The sequence below is a fragment of the Ziziphus jujuba genome, chromosome 8 (genome assembly GCF_031755915.1).
Source record: "Ziziphus jujuba cultivar Dongzao chromosome 8, ASM3175591v1".
In the NCBI taxonomy this organism is placed as follows: domain Eukaryota; kingdom Viridiplantae; phylum Streptophyta; class Magnoliopsida; order Rosales; family Rhamnaceae; genus Ziziphus; species Ziziphus jujuba.
The window spans coordinates 7,218,889-7,238,363 of record NC_083386.1 but is presented as its reverse complement, the minus strand read 5'-3'; the positions used below and the strand labels follow the sequence as shown (position 1 = coordinate 7,238,363).

The following is a 19,475-nucleotide window of genomic DNA, read 5'->3' as shown; positions in this document are numbered from 1 at the left end:
AACATATTCATTATTTTCTTTCATATTATTATGTGTATATATATGTATATTGTATGGAAAATTTGAATATTTAAAGGTGCTTATTACGAGCATATCTTCAACAATCATTAATAATAAAAGGATATAATTAGTATTTTAATAATTGCTTAAATGTAAGGCAGTTTGAGAAATAAGGTTGCTCTCCAACAAGAATGACTCTGGAACAATATTTTTTCGTAAATTGTTTGAATATATGATCTTTACAGAACAACTCAGCAACTAACTCACCTCATTAATTGGATAGGAGTCATAGAAAATTCCGACCCCTTAAAAAAAGAAAAAAACAAAAACAAAAATAAAAACATTATTTAATTATTTTCTTATATGGAAAATACAGACATTGGTCAAGCCTCAGACAGTAGAGCTTTTCCCAATAGCATTAGACTCTCAACATGAAGGTTTTTGTTTTTTTTTTTATGAATCACAAAGTTGTAAAAGTTCCTTAACCACCCTATTAGTCACTTCCTCATCTTTCATTCTAATACTCTCACTCATTTCTTTTGCTTTCCTTCTAATTTCCTCTCCACTTTTCTCCACCACCACTTTTTTAATCACTTTAGCAACACTTTCCCTTAGAAGCTTCCCATTTTTATTTTCCCTCTCAATCTCCAAACCAAGCCCAGAAACCTCTACTACTCTTGCATTCCATGGTCCATCAAGAGCCCAAGGCACCGCTATAATTGGGACACCAAATTTGATGCTCTCCATCACTGAACCCCATCCACAATGACTCACAAACCCACCAATGTTTTCATGGCTCAGAATCTTCATTTGGGGTATCCAATTCTCGACAATTAATCCTCTCTCTGTTGTCCTTTCTAAGAACCCATTTGGAAGAACATCTTCAATCTTGATATTCTCTCCCTCATTGAACCTAATAACCCATATGAAATTCACATTGCTAAGCTCTAGCCCATGAGCCATTTCCACCATATCTTCCTTACCCATGCTCAACTCAGATCCAACAGTCACAAGCACCGTGGGTGATTTTTCTTTCTTGTTGAGCCAGTTGATGATGTCCATGCCCTCATTGTCATTGTTGACCAATTCTGGAACAAGAGGACCAAGAGGAACAATTCTCTTGCCAAAAGAAGCTGAAAGATAGTCCATGTATTTTCCCTCTAGTTCTTCACAAGACTTTACAAGAATGATACTATTAGATTTCTTGTACATGCTTAGGGGTGACATATCTCTTCCTTGCTCATCAGAGAGAGGAGGTAACTTGCGCATTTGGGAAAACTTTATTCTCAAATGATCAGGATAGAGTTCTGGAAATGGGAATTCACGTTCATCAACATGTTTATCGTCTTCAACATGGTAAAAAGACATTACGCAAACAAAGGCCACTCCCCCAGTTATTATGGCAATGGATGGAATATTGAGAGAAGAAGCTAAATCAGGTATCCAAAGTGGAAGAACATCATAGATGATCAAATCTGGTTTAAGGGTTTGAATGATATCGGAGAGTTGAGGTTTTGTCATGTCTAGGGCCTTCAAGAGGATGGGAAAGAGAAGGAATGGAAGACCTTTCATGGTGTGGTTTTCTTGAGGGAGTGAAGGAAGTGATGGAAGATGGAGCTCTACGAATTGTATGGAGTTGTTGGGTTTGTTTGGATGGTCAGAAATTTTATGTTTGATGGAATTGAGATTGACAGGAGAAGAACAGAAAAAGATTTGGAAGTTCCTTTGAGCAAGCTTTTTAGCTAACTCTAGAAATGGAGTTATATGGCCATAAGCCAACCATGGAAGCATTAGAACTCTCATACTCCTCTTTGTAGCGTCCATTATGACTATCTTTCTCTGTGTCTGTCAATGCACAATTTCTCTCTCTGAAAAGTGTATATATATATATATATATATGTATATAACTAGTTTGTTTCTCCTTGAACAACAATCTGTATATATAGATTTACCCAAAAAAAAAAAGAAACAGTCTATATAGATATATAGTTTGTTTATCTTTGCATTATTATGTAAATAAAAGAAATAAACAGACAGAGCAACAAGATACCTATTGTATATATATATATATCTATATTTGGATGGATTTGTGGAAGCAAAAAAGGAAAACACATTATATTTTTATATATACATTTTGATAAGGAATAGCACCTTAGAAACATAAAATATGATGAAAATTTAGTATCTGATCAAAATTTTAGATACGAACTGTAAAATATTATATTAGAATATAAATAATAAATAATTATTAATTGATTAGTGTAGTGACATTTTTTTTTTCCATCCTGTAGCTAAAATAAATTATCATAAAAAAGTGGTTTGTTGGTATATCTAACAAAACAAACAAACAAACTAACCTTGTCCCTTTTTTATTTTTCCCATAGTTATGAGTTGTGAATAAGTTGTTAGTCACAACTCTCTTATCTTATTCCCAAAGTTATCTTCATTTTTAATTTTAAAATTTTATTATTAAAAAAATTAAATGTTTTCAATTAAAATTTATCTAATTTATCTTATAATAAATAGCAAGGCTATTACTTAATTACTATCATCGACACACATACATGGAAAACATGCCTCCATTCCTCCAAATATCACTGGCAATATTTAATTACCAATTATGATTCAAATTTAAGATTTTATTATTTCAATTAGGGAAACTTTCATTGACCCCATTTGATAAGATATTATTCACTTTCCTAAGTATGATTCAAATTTAAGATTTTATTATTTCAATTAGGGAAACTTTCATTGACCCCATTTGATAAGATATTATTCACTTTCCTAAGGTTTTTCTAATTCATCATTGACCTCTTAAATGTTAATATCTACTAATAAATTTCATATTTGAACTAATTTAAATTATGAAAAGTCAATTTTGCCTTCATGTAGATTAAAATTAAAATTAATTTAATATTTAATCCTTTTACTATTTTTTTTTTTTACCAATGTGTGTCATATATTATGATATATATTACCTTACATAAAAATAGGATTTACCAATTTTGAAAATTTTAATATTCATTTATATAAAATCAAAAACCCTAAATAAAGGACTTCTTCAATAAAAACATTTATTAAGTACTAATTTGAACCCATGTAAAGTAGTAAACAATCTTGGAATTTTTATTAATCAATTTATTTTTTTTAATATTTAGAAAGTTGTTGTCAAATATATTGGGAAGAGAGCAAAGCTTGCATAACAAGCAAACTTAAGCACTATTACCCAACCCAAAAAAAAAATATATGCCACTCCATTCTAAGTTCACCAGTTGCAATTTATTTTTTTCATGTCGAATATAAGTACATTTAGTAAAATGCCCTATTAAATAAAACATATATAAATAATGATTAGGATGGTGAAAAAATGAATTGAACCTTAAGGGGTCAGTAATATTCTAACAAACTTAAAAAGCGGTCAATGATTTTTTCACTCTCAATAAAATTGTAAGAGTCTTATTATTTATTACATACCTATTATTTATTGGTTGCATTTAATTATATATTAATTTTTATTTTAAAAACTTAATTTGGAAAAAAAATAACTACAAATTTTTTTAATATTTTCTATAAAAATAAATTATTTGGAAAGAAATCCTGACACAATTTGGAATTTTAAATTTTAGAGAGACTGTAAAAAGATAAATTAATGTTTTTATAGGGGGCACTAAGAGAAATAACCTAAAAAAAAAAAAGTGAAATATAAAGTATAAAAAAAAAAAAAAAAACAAAATTGGGCCAGGAGGGCATGGTGCCAAACGTCCCTCCGCCTGGCCTTTATTGCCACGGGTTATTTTTGCTCTGCCACGGTATTTGATTACCTTTTGTCTATTTTACCCTTTTTAATTCCTTTTTAATTAAAAGAAGAAAAACAAGTTAAGGAGACCTAGAAAGCAAATCAGATGCTGCAGATACTCTATTATCTTGTGAGAGTGATGCCTTGACACCCCTTGTGAATTTAAACACCCCCATTTCTTTTGTATCACTTCTAATGTGTTCTATTCCCTTCATTTTTTTATTTATTTTTCTCTTCTATTCTCTTTTCATATATATGGCCATCACAAAGCTCGATGCCATGGCTAGAAATCATTTAGAGATAGCATTCTACAGCTCCAACATGACACATATCTCCTCTAGATAATTAAAACATCCAATAGTATTGCAAAAACTGATTGTAGCTTAACGAGTACGGAAATATATAGTAGCAATATCCTTTTATATAATTTATAAATTCTTACAGAAAAAAGAAAAAAAAAATTCTCAATTTTAAAGTACATATATGTGAGGAATAAAATTGGAAGCAAATCCATCGATACTCATGGCGTCTTCAAGAGTAGTAACCGAATTAAGAAGCAAACAATGGAACAGGAAGCCTACCAAGTTTTCTTTGGTTTGCTTTTAACCAGGTCATAAGGGACCGAAATTTCCTTTGCGAATGCTACGAGTTTATTACTTTCATCCATGTTGTTCAAAAATCTCTTATGATCTCCTTGTTTATTAGTATCATCACATCCTTTGTTTGACGTCCACCGGAGCATTGGTACCACATGCTTCTAGGATATAGTCATTAACGCCGCATAGGGATGCCAAAAATTGGGCTTCGCCTGAATGTCCGATATTCTGCATGCTTTATCTTTTTAATCACCTCCATTCTTCGCCTGTATGTCTGTTCGCTTACATAGTCTAGGATTACAGCGCATGCCCCATCTGTTTGAGCTTTCTTGGCGTTGTGGACGTACTTTGATCGATGATTAGTGGTTGCCACTACTATACGAGCTAGTAATTATTATTTGAAAGAAAAGATAAACCAATGTACGAGTAATGAATGGATCTAGAGAGAGAGAGAGAGAGCTTAATTTGTTTATTATGAAAACTAATAAACATGTAGGATAATAAACAGAGAGCTTAATTTTTCTATTTTATTTTTATTAATCCCTTTAAAGGAGAGGTATTTTTATTCTGATCTTAATCTGCATGTGTATTTTTAATGGTTTTACTATTAGATCAAATTTAGAAGTATAATGATATTTATTTTTATGTTTAAGAATATATCTAATCTTTCATCAATGAATATTTTTGAAATATACAAAAATGTATAATGTGAATAAAAAAATTTGTAATATAAATAAAACCACTCGTATATATAACTCGTAATTACTTACCCATTATGTCAAATTATTTTGTCCTTGTAGAGGATTTTTGAATATCGGTGAATATCCTCCATATATATTCTTATCAATCGTAACTCTCTTTCTTTCATGTAGAACATTGTAGTATACGCTATAAGAATACATGTTTCAGTGGAATATCAACAAAGCCGCCATCTCATAGTTTTAGATTATTGCATCAATCTAGGATCACTGTTATTGTTGGTTATACAACATAATTTAGCTTTGTTATCCAAGATCACATTTTGACTATCTAGTGAACAATAAAAGTCAATAAGCACATTTTGAACCCTCTTTCCATACGTGTTTAATCAAGATTTTCTTTTCAATTAGTATCTCTTTGTATTCTAAGCATTATTGAAGATGTAATTTATTAAGAGCAAGTCTCCATTATGCAAACATCAAAGAATCTCTATTTTTCATTTTGGGTAGCCAAGAAGCATCGTTGTACCTAAAAAAAGAAGGCGATATTTAGTTATCCTGTGTTGTTTCTGCGATTTAGTTGCTATCTCCTGATGTTTGCTGGGCTTAAAGTTGTGTGGGCTAATACTTAAAGTTGCTGGGCTAGCTGCTGTTTTATGGCAATTTTATTTTTTTGCATCATGAGAGACTACGAAGACTGTAGAATATGTTCCTGTTGGGAGCCTTTTTTTTTTTTTTTTTTTTTTTTTTTTCCCATAGACCAAAATAACTTAACATCAAATGAGAATAATTGTTACTTTGCTAACCGAATCTGCCTTGAAAATAAAGGGCAGAGAATTAACGAATTTACTGGGCATGTCAAGCAAAAGTCAACAAATTGGACCTCTTGTTGCACACACCCATCAACTACATATTAAATTCAAAACAGGAAAAGTGGGGTAATATATTATCTTTCATATATCGAAGAAATGAAAGATAACCACTGGTTTATATGATATGTAAAGTTAAATAAATGATATGAACAAGCAAATCGAAAAAGAAAATTTATTTTTATATATAGCTCCCAAAGTCAAAGGAAAAAAAAGACAAATGGACATTTCTTCAAATATAGCAAAAACAGAAGTTAAATCCTCAAACAATGATAGCTGAACAAATAGCCGGGTGTCAGATTTCACAAAGCTGTAAAAGTTCTCTCTCCACTTCATTCATTTCTTCCTCAGCTTTCCTTTTAATATTTTCACTCATATCTTTTGCTTTCCTTCTAATATCCTCCCCTGTTTTTTCCACCACTACTTCATTTATAACTTTAGCTACATTTTCTCTTTCAATCTTCCCATTGTTACTGTCCCTCTTTATCTCCAAAGCAATCCCGGAAACCTCTGCTAGTCTAGCATTCCATGGCTGATCTACTTGCATAGCCATTGCTATAATTGGTACACCAAAATTTAAGCTCTCCATGAGTGAACCCCAACCACAATGACTCACAAAACCACCAATACTTGGACGGTTTAGAATCTTCACTTGGGGGGCCCAATCTTCCACTATCTTCCCCTTCTGTCTTACCCTTTCCAAAAACCCATTAGGAAGTGCATCTTCAAGCTTCATTTTCTCTCCCTCTGGAAACCTAATAACCCATATGAAATTCACCTTGCTAAGCTCTAGCCCATAAGCCATTTCCTCCCTATCTTCCTTAGACAGATAACACTCACTTCCAAATGACACAAACACAGTTGAAGATTTCTCTTTCTTGTCAAGCCAGTTGATGATTTCCATTCCCTCTTGATCATCGATGGGTTCTGGAACAAGAGGACCAACTGGGACAATCTTTTGCCCAAAAATGACCGAAAGGTAATCCATATATTTCCCCTCTAGATCTCTAAAAGACTTAATCAGAATGATATTTGAAGATTTTTCATACAATTGGACAAGTTTCATACCTCCTTCTTGGCCATCAGATGAAGAAGTGGTACTTTTTCTCATCTGGGCAAACTTTAATTTCAAGTGCTCAGGACAGATTTCTGGAAATGGGTAGTCACCATCTCTGTTCTTGATTTCATGGAACATGAAAGAGACCGTTGCAGCTCCACCAGTAATGAAACAAACAGATGGGATATTCAGAGAAGAGCCTGCATCTGGTGCCCAAAGTGGAAGCATATCATAGATTAGCAAATCTGGTTTGAGGGCTTGAAGGAGATTGGCAAATTCAGGTCTTGCCATGTCCAAGGCCTTGATCAAGGTGGGAAAGAGATGGGGTGGGAGGCCTTTCATGGTGTGGTATTGTGGTGGAAGATCATGAAGGGAAGGGAGATGAAGCTCCACAAGTTCAATGGAATATTTGGAGGTGTTTGGATGGTCAGAAAGTTTGTGTTTGATGGAATTGAGATTGATAGGAGAAGAACAGAAAAAGATTTGAAAATTTCTTTGAGCAAGCTTTTTGGCCAACTCTAGATAGGGAGTTATGTGACCATGAGCCAGCCATGGAAACATTACAACTTTCATAGTTCTCCTCTGTGCAGCATCCACCATGCCTCTTTCCTTCTCTCTGTTTTTCTTTCCCTTTGGACGGTTTATGGATTATTCCTCTTTGGACTACATTATAAATAAAAGATTTTTTTTTTTTTTTGGTGAAAATATAAATAAATAAATAAAAGAGATTAATAGAAGTTTGTATATAAATATTTTCTCGTCACATGGCCAACGAGTCATTTAATTTATATCACGACTTTCTATTTTTCTTTTTTCTTTTTTTTTTTCTTTTTTTGATGAATAATGACATTCTACTAACTATATTTCTGTGTTGGCCCTATACATATTAATTGTATAGATAAGGCTTCAGACTATGGAAACACTCACCAATTTTATAGCAGATCTTTTGTCTGTGTATGAATAAGAATCGTGCTTTTGTTCTGTTCATTAACATACAAAAAGAAAATTGGACCTTCTAGAGAGACTGCCTAAAACAACTGGTTAATAATTATCCTAACCGGTTTTTGGAGAGTCGGGGAAATTTCTTATAATAATTATTACAATTTTTTTTATCAAAAAAGGAAAAATTGCAACTTTTTTTTTCTTTTCTTTTTTTGATGGCTGGAGAGGCTTAATCAATCACACTGCTAGTTATTATTAAGTATCTCATTAGTATGGTATTGAAATTTTTTGGAAAAATGGTTACAAAAAAAAAATTATTGAGAAATATTCAACAATATCTCATCAAATAGTTAATTTTTGAGCTTCTAATAAATCATAAAAAATAATGTTCCCTTCTAAATTAAGCAAATTGTGTTATTGTCCTGATTATCATAATTAAAAATAGATATGGCTCAGAGGTTGCTCCATTTTTGGCCAATGATCTATTTAATCGAATAAAATTGTAAATCATGATCTCTACAGAAGATCATTATTATTGTAGTTATTATCGTTATATATATATATATATATATATATATACATACATACATATATCTATTAAGTAAAATTCCTCAATTTCACTGAGTGGGTAGTAATAAGTTAATAATGCAATAAGGTTTTTATCAAAAAGAAAATTATTTATTTAAATCTATATACTTATGTAGTAAAAATTTAATGATTGACTAAAATGATAATTGTTATTTGAATTGAAATCCAAAAATAGAATGTGAGAATCTTTAGGTGTACTTGCCCCATAAACATAATTTACTTCAATAAATTTAAGTAAATTCTTATATTTGAACTTAGTAATTAGGATATTTGAACTTATTAATTAGGATGGTAACACAGTACTTATCGTATTATATCTAAATTAACGAAAAATAAATTAATAATAATTGATACATAGACAATGACGCATTTGAGAATTTTGAATTAGACAATGACGCATTTGAGAATTTTAAATTTGACTCAGAAATAAAATTATTTGTTATAAATGAAAAATAAAAAAAAAGTACAACTTCTAAGCCTCAATCGATGGAACACAATCACATGGTGGAATTCTTTCTAAAACTGTGGAAAATATTATTGGATGCCACAAAGGAACATAAAATAGTTTTTACATCTCACATAGTTCTAAAAGTTCCTTAACCAATAGATTTATCTTATCAATAATAATGACACCTATTGTGCAAAAATTATATTAAAAAAAATAAATAAAAAAAACCTGTAATTGACTAACAGAAATATTATTACATTCAATTTTGAGTTCTGAAAATCAAACACTTGGGGCTTACAATTAATTATATCCATAAAAAAAAAAGGAAAAAAATCTGTCTCTGTAGGCTTGCAGACCTTATTTGATAAATATGCGCCAGAATCCATTAAATTACATCTCAGAAAGCTTCAAAAGTTCTTGAACAGCCCCATCAATCTCTTCCTCACCTTTGATTTTTATGCAATCACTCATTTCTCTTGCTTTCTTCCTAATAACCTCCCCAGTTTCTTCAATCACAACTTGTTTGATCACTTTTGCCATAGCTTCCCTTTCAATCCTTCCGTTATCATTGTCCATCTTAATCTCCAGACCAATCCCAGAAACCTCTGCTAGTCTAGCATTCATTGGCTGATCAAATTGCATAGGCATTGCTATTATTGGGACTCCAAATTTTATGCTTTCCATTAATGAACCCCATCCACAATGGCTCACAAACCCACCAGTATTTGCATGGTTAAGAATCTTAACTTGTGGTGCCCAATTTTCAACGACCATTCCTCTTTCTCTTACCCTTTCTAAATAACCTTCTGGAAGCGCATCTTCAAGCTTCTCTTCCTCTCCTTCTGGAAACCTAATAACCCATATGAAATTCACCTTGCTAAGCTCTAGACCATGAGCTATCTCCTTCATATCTTGCTTTGACAAATAGCATTCACTTCCAAAGGACACCAAAATTGTTGATGATTTTTCTTTCTTGTCAAGCCAATTGATGATGTCCATCCCTTCATTGTCGTCGACTGGGTCTGGAACTAGAGGACCAACCGGGACAACCTTCTTGCCAAAAGAAGTAGAGAGATAATCAATATATTTCCCTTCAAGTTCTCTAAAAGACTTTATCAGAATGATTTTACAGGATGTTTCATAGAAATGGAGAGGCTTACCACCCACATCGTCTTTCAAAGAAGTTTCGCGCAATTGGTTAAACTTCTTTATCAAAGAATCTGGACAGATTTCTGGAAATGGAAACTCATCGATTTTGTTGTTGGTAAAATGAAAGGAAAAATTCATTATAGAAGCTCCACTAGTAATGAAGGCAATATTTGGAATATTCATTGAAGAAGCTACATCATGTACCCATGGAGGGAGAAAATCATGAATAATCAAATCTGGTTTTTGGGTTTCAAGTATATTGGTGAAGTCAGACCTTGTCATTTCAAAGGCTTTCATGAGATTAGGCATGAGATGTGGTGGGAGGCCTTTGGTTGTGTGGTGGTGAGGAGGAAGCTCAGGAGTTGATGGAAGATGAAGCTCTACTAGTTCTATAGAATTGGACAACTTTGGATCACACGAAAATTTTAATCTGATTGAATCAAGATTTACCGGAGAAGAACACAAATATACATGAAAGTTTCTTTGACTACTGTGAATAAGCTTCTTGGCTAGCTCTAGGAATGGAGATATATGGCCATGAGCCAACCATGGAAGCATTAGAACTTTGATAGCAGTCTTCTGCATGGCATCCATCATCACTCCCCCTCTCTTTTCTCCTTCCAGATCTCTGTAGCTCTCTCTCTCCCTTTCTCTTTCTCTCTCGACTGCAAGTTCTGTTTCGTTTGGGTAATAAGTGCATATTATATATATATATATATATATATATATATATATTAGAGTGTTTTGCTATAATGGGTGACTGATTTTTGGGCCTATGTGTGCGACCAATGATGTGTAAATTTTTTAGACGGTCACGCATAGGCCCCCTTTGTAACAAAACTCTACATACATAAATATACAGTATTGTTTTAATGCCGGCAACGATATCATATGGTCCATCATTGAAAAAATTATAAAGATGCTTGTACATAAAAGAAATCATAAATTTTTTATTTTTTTATTTTTTTATTTTGGGGGTAAGAATAAAAGAAATCATAGAGTTGCTTTCCCTCGTGGCCAACGAGTCTTATATTAATGTACTTGCTAGCTCACCCTATTATGTCCTGACTAGCAGGCCAAAGATCTATCATTTTTTTTTTATTTAATTTCCTTTTTTTTACTCCACCTCGGCTCATGATTTTTTGTTTATTAAATGGCCATGTATAATTAATCCCCTTCAACTGCTATACACCTTTTGTATGTGGAATAATAAAGCTTAATTTTTTTTTTTCCAATTTCTATATGAAACTTTTTTGCTAATGATGATAATGGATCTGAATTTTAATATCTTTATTTACTATCAACCATTAATATGATATGATATAATGTTACATAGTTCAAAAACATTAATAAAGAAATTAAAAAAAAAAAACTAAGTGAAAAAATAATTTTTTTTTTTTTTAAGATGATGTGAAATTTTATATCACTAATCGAATATGAAGGAGACAAAAGATCTCCATTCTATCACGATATGGCTTTTTGCAATATTGGATGGTTCACGCATTAAGAGGATTATAAATATTGTGAAATAGAAGTTTTTGTCAATATGAACATGAATGTGCAAATGTGATAATATTGGTGGTCATTATTTCAAAGGGTCCTACTAAAGTACCCGTGCATACATAAGGTGTTTGTCTTGGGGTGAGTTAACTTAGAGATTCCTTTTCTAGACTCAAAATTTATATTGGAGAGATCCGGAAATTCTGTACTATATGCTTGTCCCCATTCGAGATAAAGAGCCACTATTGTGGACGAACCTTTGAAATTTGAATTCCAGACAAATCAAATTATTTTATTAAATTTGTAAAAATACAAACTTCGGTGTAATTTATATGTAATTTTTAAAACAAAAGCGTCTATTTGGTAATGCATGGATTTTTTGGTTTTTGACTTATTTGTTTAATCATTTGTAGCTCATGTACAAATAGTTAGGGATAAATAAAATCCAATCCAACATGTCCAATCCGTCCAATCCAATTCATTTTTAACAATTTTGATTAGATTTTTATATCAATTAAATTTGATTGAGTTTAATATATTATAAATTGTATAGATTGGATTAGTTATGAATTGGAAATATAAATCCAATCCAATCCAAATAATATATTATAATTAAAAAATTATATATTTTTTATTTGTTTCATTTTTATATATTAATTTTAATATTTTTTTTCATTTTTATATATTAATTTTTAATTTTTTTTTCATTTTTATATATTAATTTTTAATATATATATATTTTTTACATCCCCAGATCCCAAATCGATTCTTAAGTGAATGAATTTTTATGAATGTATTATTTTATATTATTTATTCTAACAATTTTAATTTAATTTTGTAGGAGTGAGATGATGACATTAATGCTTGTTATTTGATAAGTGCATGATCTGTGTCATTTGCTACATTTTCTTTTTTATTTTCTATTGCAGATTATGTTGTATTAATCTAATTGTTTTTATATTTGGATAATTATAATTTATTATCTATATTTCATATTTGGAAAAGTTTTTATTTGTATTATATATTTATAAATTAGTTGAGGAAGAAATAGTGAGAGAAATCATAGAGAACGAGTGAAGAAAAGTAAAAACCGGAGAGAAAAATTAGATAGGAAAAAAGGAAAGAAGGAAAGAAAGAGAAAAATAAATTGAAGAGCGAACAAAGAAAGGGAATGCAGGGGAGAAAAAGAAAGCAGAGACACCAACACACCCACACAAAGGAGGCAGAGTCCCAGGCAATACGCGAGCAATCTCTTCTCTCCCAAACCAACATAGCCATCCATCCATCCATCCTTATTACTGTTGGTTCATCTTTACACAACCATAAACACAAAAAATCTATAATAAATACAAGATTAGACTACTGCTTAAATTTAATTCTTCAACTAGGAATTAGCCATCATCACCATTATCACCAATGTTGGAACCCTTCGGTCACCTGCATTGTTGTGTAGATTAGAGAGACAATCCCACAAACTCAGGATTAAGCTTGTATGCAGGTTGTGTAGATAGATACATTGTTGTTTACATGCTTATATGTATGCATAATAAACGCAAGTATATCATTATATTATGTGAGAAACAGAGTGCCAAAAGTATATTCATTCCATTCCAAATGCATGTGATTATGTATGTCGTATCTACCTAGTTGTAAAAATTTCAATACCAAAAACTAAGCAGTGCTCATTACGTCTTTTGCGCATGGTAATTAATCATTAATTAAGAATTTAATACATGAGTTTCTTAAAAAGTCAAGGTTAACTTACGCTGTCATGTACGGAAGGGGCAAAAGGATGCACTTGTATGCTCTTCTATACATCCATATTCTTCTCTACTCCCTGTAAATGCAGACATCCCATATGTGAAAATACAGACTAAAAACATGCAAATTTAGATATATAAACACAGAATGGTTCCATATCTCCTCCATGTGCTCAGGAGAAGCTCTAGAGTCCCAATATGTGAGAAACAACACCAAATGAAATCAACTACAATTAAGGATATAAAGGGAAAGAGATGAAAAAACAGCGATAAAGAAAGTCTCATAAAGATCAAATTTCCTGAAGGCATTTCGAGTTTTTTTGGCACTTAACTGTAACTACATTTTTACAGGCTGACTTATTTACATTCTGATTTTTTCTAAAGAAGAAAAGGTACAAAGGTAAACTAGAAATACTTGGTATTGGAAAAAGGAACTTTATTAAGTATATAATTATGTTTCTGAAGCAGGTAAACAAATTGTCATCAAAACACGACTTACAGGAACACCACCAACTTCTGAACCAAAATGCATGCAGAGAATTATATCGGCATCGGCCTGAAAAACATAGGATGTAAACAGATTAAATGGTAAATTGGGAAGCATTGAGCTTAACCTCAGAAAAAACTAGGAGAAGAAATCAGAAAATATCAAAAGATGATATTCACAGAAAGATATATCAAAATGTGATAAACCTCAGCTAACAATTGCAAAAGGAGAGCTAAGAATATTTCCAAACTCAGAAATCATTCAGGAGTTTGCCACAAACAGAAAGATAAATCAAAATGTGATAAACCTCAGCTAACAATTGCAAAAGGAGAGCTAAGAATATTTCAAAACTCAGAAATCATTCAGGAGTTTGCCACAATGCTTCCATGTCCTGGGATCAATGCAATCATCCCAGTATTTAAAGCTGATAGCATCCTTAATTATTGTTGGGTCTTTATCATAACACTTGATTAACAAACATAATCTTAAATGCAATGTACTAGCATATCAATAACCAAATTATAAATCTAGTTTAAAGGAATTTAAACTGTGTAAACTGTCACCACCGCTACCCACAAGGGGGATATTAGACAAGGATTGGATTTTCCATTAGGATTCACATATTATTGTCTCCTAAAGTTCGACTCGACCAAAAGCAATAAAGAATGTAATAACTTCTTATAACATTAACTAAGAATGAATTGTGTTGATTTGCCATTTATATCAAATCAGATCCCCAGAAAAGAATACAACTTGGATAATCAAAATTTAAGAAGCAGTTTATAAGGAAGTAGCAGAATCACAGGAAAACATCCTCGTGAGCATAACCAAATAAATTTTGACTTGAGCAATTCCACAAGTAGCAGTAGATATTAATAAGTAAATATTAATAGGATACACCAGTTACATGCTTAAGTGAAACAGATATGAATTCTAAGAATTGGTACTGGGAATATATCTTTTTCATATTCGATGGGGCTTTATTTTTCTTTTCTTTTGCTGGTCCGGCCAACAAATGAAGAAAAACAATCTCACTTTGCATATGAGAGAATTTCAAATAAATTCATTAAAGCTAATGTTCAGTAATTAATTGAAGGGAGGCATTAATGATATTCAACATTCCACATCATTAAAATTGCTCACCAAGTGATAAGAGCTTAAATCCATGCCGTCATCCTTAGTCTTCACAAGAGGAATTGATAGCCACAAAATTAATAGCCAAAAAATGACAAAAGAGATAATATCCATGAGCAAGGAAAAGCATATAAAGAAACAGAGGATGATTATGATCTTGGACTAAGGATGATACCCGTGGTTCTCTAATATCAGATTTCCAAAGGACTTTCCTTGGGAACAGGAAGAAGGCATTCCTGAAATATGAGTTTGAAGCAACTTCAAATGAATAATCAATGCTTATGACAGAAACACATAGAGATATTATGCATCAAGGAACTTCTCAAATGAATGATTAACGCTTATAACACAAGGACATAAATGATACGTTGACACCTATTTCACTTTAGACTTGTTTTATCTTCTCCCAACATTCAATTGGAGCTAGTCTTGCTGCCAAATTCAAAACTGGTAGTAGATTTGACAGTAAAAAAGGGAATACGTTTGGATTAGTTTTCTTGTAATTAGATTGTCATTGCAAAGGAATTAAGTTCGAATACAAGTGTGGAGCAAAATAAATAAATAAATTAATAACAAGATTCTTTTTGGTTTTGAAAAGACATCTTATCAATATCAAATTAGTTCTCATTCAATCCAATTCTCTCGTTTGTTATATGTTAAACCAAAAATGAGACCAACCATGGCTATTATCAAAAGACATTTAAGGATATAAACGACAAGTCATTACCCATTTAAGCATATAAACCAACAATAACAACCCATTTAAGCAAGCATATAAACCAACCAAAGTCGAGGAATTTACATAGTAGTTTGCAAAATTTAACTTACCCATCACACTAGGAGCAAATCACATTCCAGGAAAGTGAGAACTATTCGAGGTTCCAAAGTAAACGTCTTCCAGTGAAAACTTTAGAGGGTGCACCACATCATCCCCACTCCTCTACCTCGGTCCTCCTCTGCTTCTAACCTGATTATAAAACGAGTTATACTCAATTTCTTAGTAAATTTTTCTTCTTTTTCTTTTTTCCAAATGCTGGTTTACGCTATAAACAGAAAGAAGAATTCACTTAATTATTACCTCCAAAAGCACTGCCGCTGCAGAAAGATTCGAAGATGTCAAATGGGCCATGGGCTCTACCGCCACCACCCATTCCTTAAGTGCGTCCTCACCTTATGGGTCATAGATTCACGTTTCTCAGGATCATTCAGAACCTCATAAGCCTAAGCCTACTCCTTGTGTCTACAAAAACCCCAATAAAATAAAAATAAAAATAAAAATAATCACTTTTTTGAATTCGAGAAGATAGTGATAAAGAACAAAGCAAGTATTGAAATTCATAGAACCTAACTAACCTAACCAAGCAAATCCCCAAAAAAAAAAAAAAAAAAAAAAAAGGCGGGGGCTTTCTACTTGCATTCAGTTCCAGGACAACGCTCAAAAGGGAAAAAATAGATGGAATAAAAAGTTTATTATCAACTAGAGATGGAAAGGGATGGTGTTAAAATTCACCTCCTTCTGGATCTCTCTGACTTCACTAGAAGTTACAAGCAGAAAAAAGCTTTCTTTTTCCTTTTTCCCCAAAATTTCCCTGAAAACTAGTACGAGAAAAAGCAAAATAACCCAGAAAAAAAAATAAAAAAAGGTTTAGTTTTTTGTCTGATTTATGTAAAAACTAAATCTTATAAAATAAAAAAGAGAGAGAAAACCATAATACCTTACCCGTATTCCTAGCTGAATGCAGAGAGAGAGAGAGAGATTGGAGAAAAACCTAAAAAGTATAACTGGGCTATAATAATGTACGCTTCTTTGCTCTCTTCGGTCCGTGAAGCCTATATTCATATGAGTGACACCTTCAACGGTCAGATTTTCGGATTCGAATTTTTAGTTTTCATATATATTGTAAATTAAAGCTAATTCTATTATTGTTTAGTTATTATCATAATTAATAATAAGAAAATAAAATATGGCTCTTAATTATTTGCTCCTCATCTTTTCTTTTTTTAAATAATATTTGCTCCTCATCTTATCCAATGATTTTTTAAATTTATAAAATTGTGAATCATGTTCTTTATTATTATTATTATTATTATCCAACATATTCATTATTTTCTTTCATATTATTATGTGTATATATATGTATATTGTATGGAAAATTTGAATATTTAAAGGTGCTTATTACGAGCATATCTTCAACAATCATTAATAATAAAAGGATATAATTAGTATTTTAATAATTGCTTAAATGTAAGGCAGTTTGAGAAATAAGGTTGCTCTCCAACAAGAATGACTCTGGAACAATATTTTTTCTTAAATTGTTTGAATATATGATCTTTACAGAACAACTCAGCAACTAACTCACCTCATTAATTGGATAGGAGTCATAGAAAATTCCGACCCCTTAAAAAAAGAAAAAAACAAAAACAAAAATACAAACATTATTTAATTATTTTCTTATATGGAAAATACAGACATTGGTCAAGCCTCAGACAGTAGAGCTTTTCCCAATAGCATTAGACTCTCAACATGAAGGTTTTTTTTTTTTATGAATCACAAAGTTGTAAAAGTTCCTTAACCACCCTATTAGTCACTTCCTCATCTTTCATTCTAATACTCTCACTCATTTCTTTTGCTTTCCTTCTAATTTCCTCTCCACTTTTCTCCACCACCACTTGTTTAATCACTTTAGCAACACTTTCCCTTAGAAGCTTCCCATTTTTATTTTCCCTCTCAATCTCCAAACCAATCCCAGAAACCTCTACTACTCTTGCATTCCATGGTCCATCAAGAGCCCAAGGCACCGCTATGATTGGGACACCAAATTTGATGCTCTCCATCACTGAACCCCATCCACAATGACTCACAAACCCACCAATGTTTTCATGGCTCAGAATCTTCATTTGGGGTATCCAATTCTCGACAATTAATCCTCTCTCTGTTGTCCTTTCTAAGAACCCATTTGGAAGAACATCTTCAATCTTGATATTCTCTCCCTCATTGAACCTAATAACCCATATGAAATTCACATTGCTAAGCTCTAGCCCATGAGCCATTTCCACCATATCTTCCTTACCCATGCTCAACTCAGATCCAACAGTCACAAGCACCGTGGGTGATTTTTCTTTCTTGTTGAGCCAGTTGATGATGTCCATGCCCTCATTGTCATTGTTGACCAATTCTGGAACAAGAGGACCAAGAGGAACAATTCTCTTGCCAAAAGAAGCTGAAAGATAGTCCATGTATTTTCCCTCTAGTTCTTCACGAGACTTTACAAGAATGATACTATTAGATTTCTTGTACATGCTTAGGGGTGACATATCTCTTCCTTGCTCATCAGAGAGAGGAGGTAACTTGCGCATTTGGGAAAACTTTATTCTCAAATGATCAGGATAGAGTTCTGGAAATGGGAATTCACGTTCATCAACATGTTTATCGTCTTCAACATGGTAAAAAGACATTACGCAAACAAAGGCCACTCCCCCAGTTATTATGGCAATGGATGGAATATTGAGAGAAGAAGCTAAATCAGGTATCCAAAGTGGAAGAACATCATAGATGATCAAATCTGGTTTCAGGGTTTGAATGATATCGGAGAGTTGAGGTTTTGTCATGTCTAGGGCCTTCAAGAGGATGGGAAAGAGAAGGAATGGAAGACCTTTCATGGTGTGGTTTTCTTGAGGGAGTGAAGGAAGTGATGGAAGATGGAGCTCTACGAATTGTATGGAGTTGTTGGGTTTGTTTGGATGGTCAGAAATTTTATGTTTGATGGAATTGAGATTGACAGGAGAAGAACAGAAAAAGATTTGGAAGTTCCTTTGAGCAAGCTTTTTAGCTAACTCTAGAAATGGAGTTATATGGCCATAAGCCAACCATGGAAGCATTAGAACTCTCATACTCCTCTTTGTAGCGTCCATTATGACTATCTTTCTCTGTGTCTGTCAATGCACAATTTCTCTCTCTGAAAAGTGTATATATATATATATATATATATATATGTATATAACTAGTTTGTTTCTCCTTGAACAACAATCTGTATATATACATTTACCCCAAAAAAAAAAAGAAACAGTCTATATAGATATATAGTTTGTTTATCTTTGCATTATTATGTAAATAAAAGAAATAAACAGACAGAGCAACAAGATACCTATTGTATATATATATCTATATTTGGATGGATTTGTGGAAGCAAAAAAGGAAAACACATTATATTTTTATATATACATTTTGATAAGGAATAGCACCTTAGAAACATAAAATATGATGAAAATTTAGTATCTGATCAAAATTTTAGATACGAACTGTAAAATATTATATTAGAATATAAATAATAAATAATTATTAATTGATTAGTGTAGTGACATTTTTAATTTTATTATTAAAAAAATTAAATGTCTTCAATTAAGATTTATCTAATTTATCTGATAATAAATAGCAAGGCTACTACTTAATT

General features: G+C 31.9%; 4 protein-coding genes and 1 long non-coding RNA gene across 10 annotated transcripts; all 5 read right to left on the bottom strand.

Moving 5' to 3' along the window:
* Window positions 1-453: 453 nt before the first annotated feature.
* On the bottom strand, window positions 454-1,824 carry LOC107435852 (UDP-glucosyltransferase 29-like). The gene has a single exon (XM_016047488.3). It carries the CDS (start codon window positions 1,822-1,824, stop codon window positions 454-456), a length of 1,371 nt encoding a protein of 456 aa, XP_015902974.3.
* A 4,430-nt stretch (window positions 1,825-6,254) lies between these two features.
* Window positions 6,255-7,616, bottom strand: LOC132805035 (UDP-glucosyltransferase 29-like). Its single transcript, XM_060819783.1, has one exon. The coding sequence runs from the start codon at window positions 7,614-7,616 to the stop codon at window positions 6,255-6,257; it is 1,362 nt and encodes a 453-aa protein (XP_060675766.1).
* A 1,529-nt stretch (window positions 7,617-9,145) lies between these two features.
* LOC125418279 (UDP-glucosyltransferase 29-like) lies at window positions 9,146-10,856 on the bottom strand. The gene has a single exon (XM_048470405.2). The coding sequence runs from the start codon at window positions 10,738-10,740 to the stop codon at window positions 9,385-9,387; it is 1,356 nt and encodes a 451-aa protein (XP_048326362.2). The 5' UTR covers window positions 10,741-10,856; the 3' UTR covers window positions 9,146-9,384.
* Window positions 10,857-12,763: 1,907 nt separating this feature from the next.
* LOC107435865 (uncharacterized) lies at window positions 12,764-16,897 on the bottom strand. 6 transcript variants are annotated; one of them, XR_009640513.1, is made up of 9 exons: window positions 16,745-16,897; window positions 16,535-16,620; window positions 16,103-16,264; window positions 15,853-15,991; window positions 15,200-15,260; window positions 15,034-15,072; window positions 13,903-13,959; window positions 13,409-13,480; window positions 12,764-13,080 (listed from the first exon to the last, which is right to left on the bottom strand). It is a non-coding gene; the product is annotated as an uncharacterized LOC107435865 (long non-coding RNA). The 6 variants fall into 6 exon arrangements; XR_009640514.1 differs by having other exon boundaries at window positions 16,740-16,890; XR_009640517.1 differs by having other exon boundaries at window positions 16,535-16,613; window positions 16,745-16,885.
* A 668-nt stretch (window positions 16,898-17,565) lies between these two features.
* On the bottom strand, window positions 17,566-18,936 carry LOC107413053 (UDP-glucosyltransferase 29-like). The gene has a single exon (XM_016020912.2). The coding sequence runs from the start codon at window positions 18,934-18,936 to the stop codon at window positions 17,566-17,568; it is 1,371 nt and encodes a 456-aa protein (XP_015876398.2).
* Between the last annotated feature and the right edge of the window lie 539 nt (window positions 18,937-19,475).

What these genes read in the sequence shown, in the direction of transcription:
- LOC107435852 (XM_016047488.3), bottom strand. Translation starts at nt 1,824, where the DNA reads ATGGACGCTACAAAGAGGAGTATGAGAGTTCTAATGCTTCCATGGTTG.
- LOC125418279 (XM_048470405.2), bottom strand. Translation starts at nt 10,740, where the DNA reads ATGATGGATGCCATGCAGAAGACTGCTATCAAAGTTCTAATGCTTCCA.
- LOC132805035 (XM_060819783.1), bottom strand. Translation starts at nt 7,616, where the DNA reads ATGGTGGATGCTGCACAGAGGAGAACTATGAAAGTTGTAATGTTTCCA.
- LOC107413053 (XM_016020912.2), bottom strand. Translation starts at nt 18,936, where the DNA reads ATGGACGCTACAAAGAGGAGTATGAGAGTTCTAATGCTTCCATGGTTG.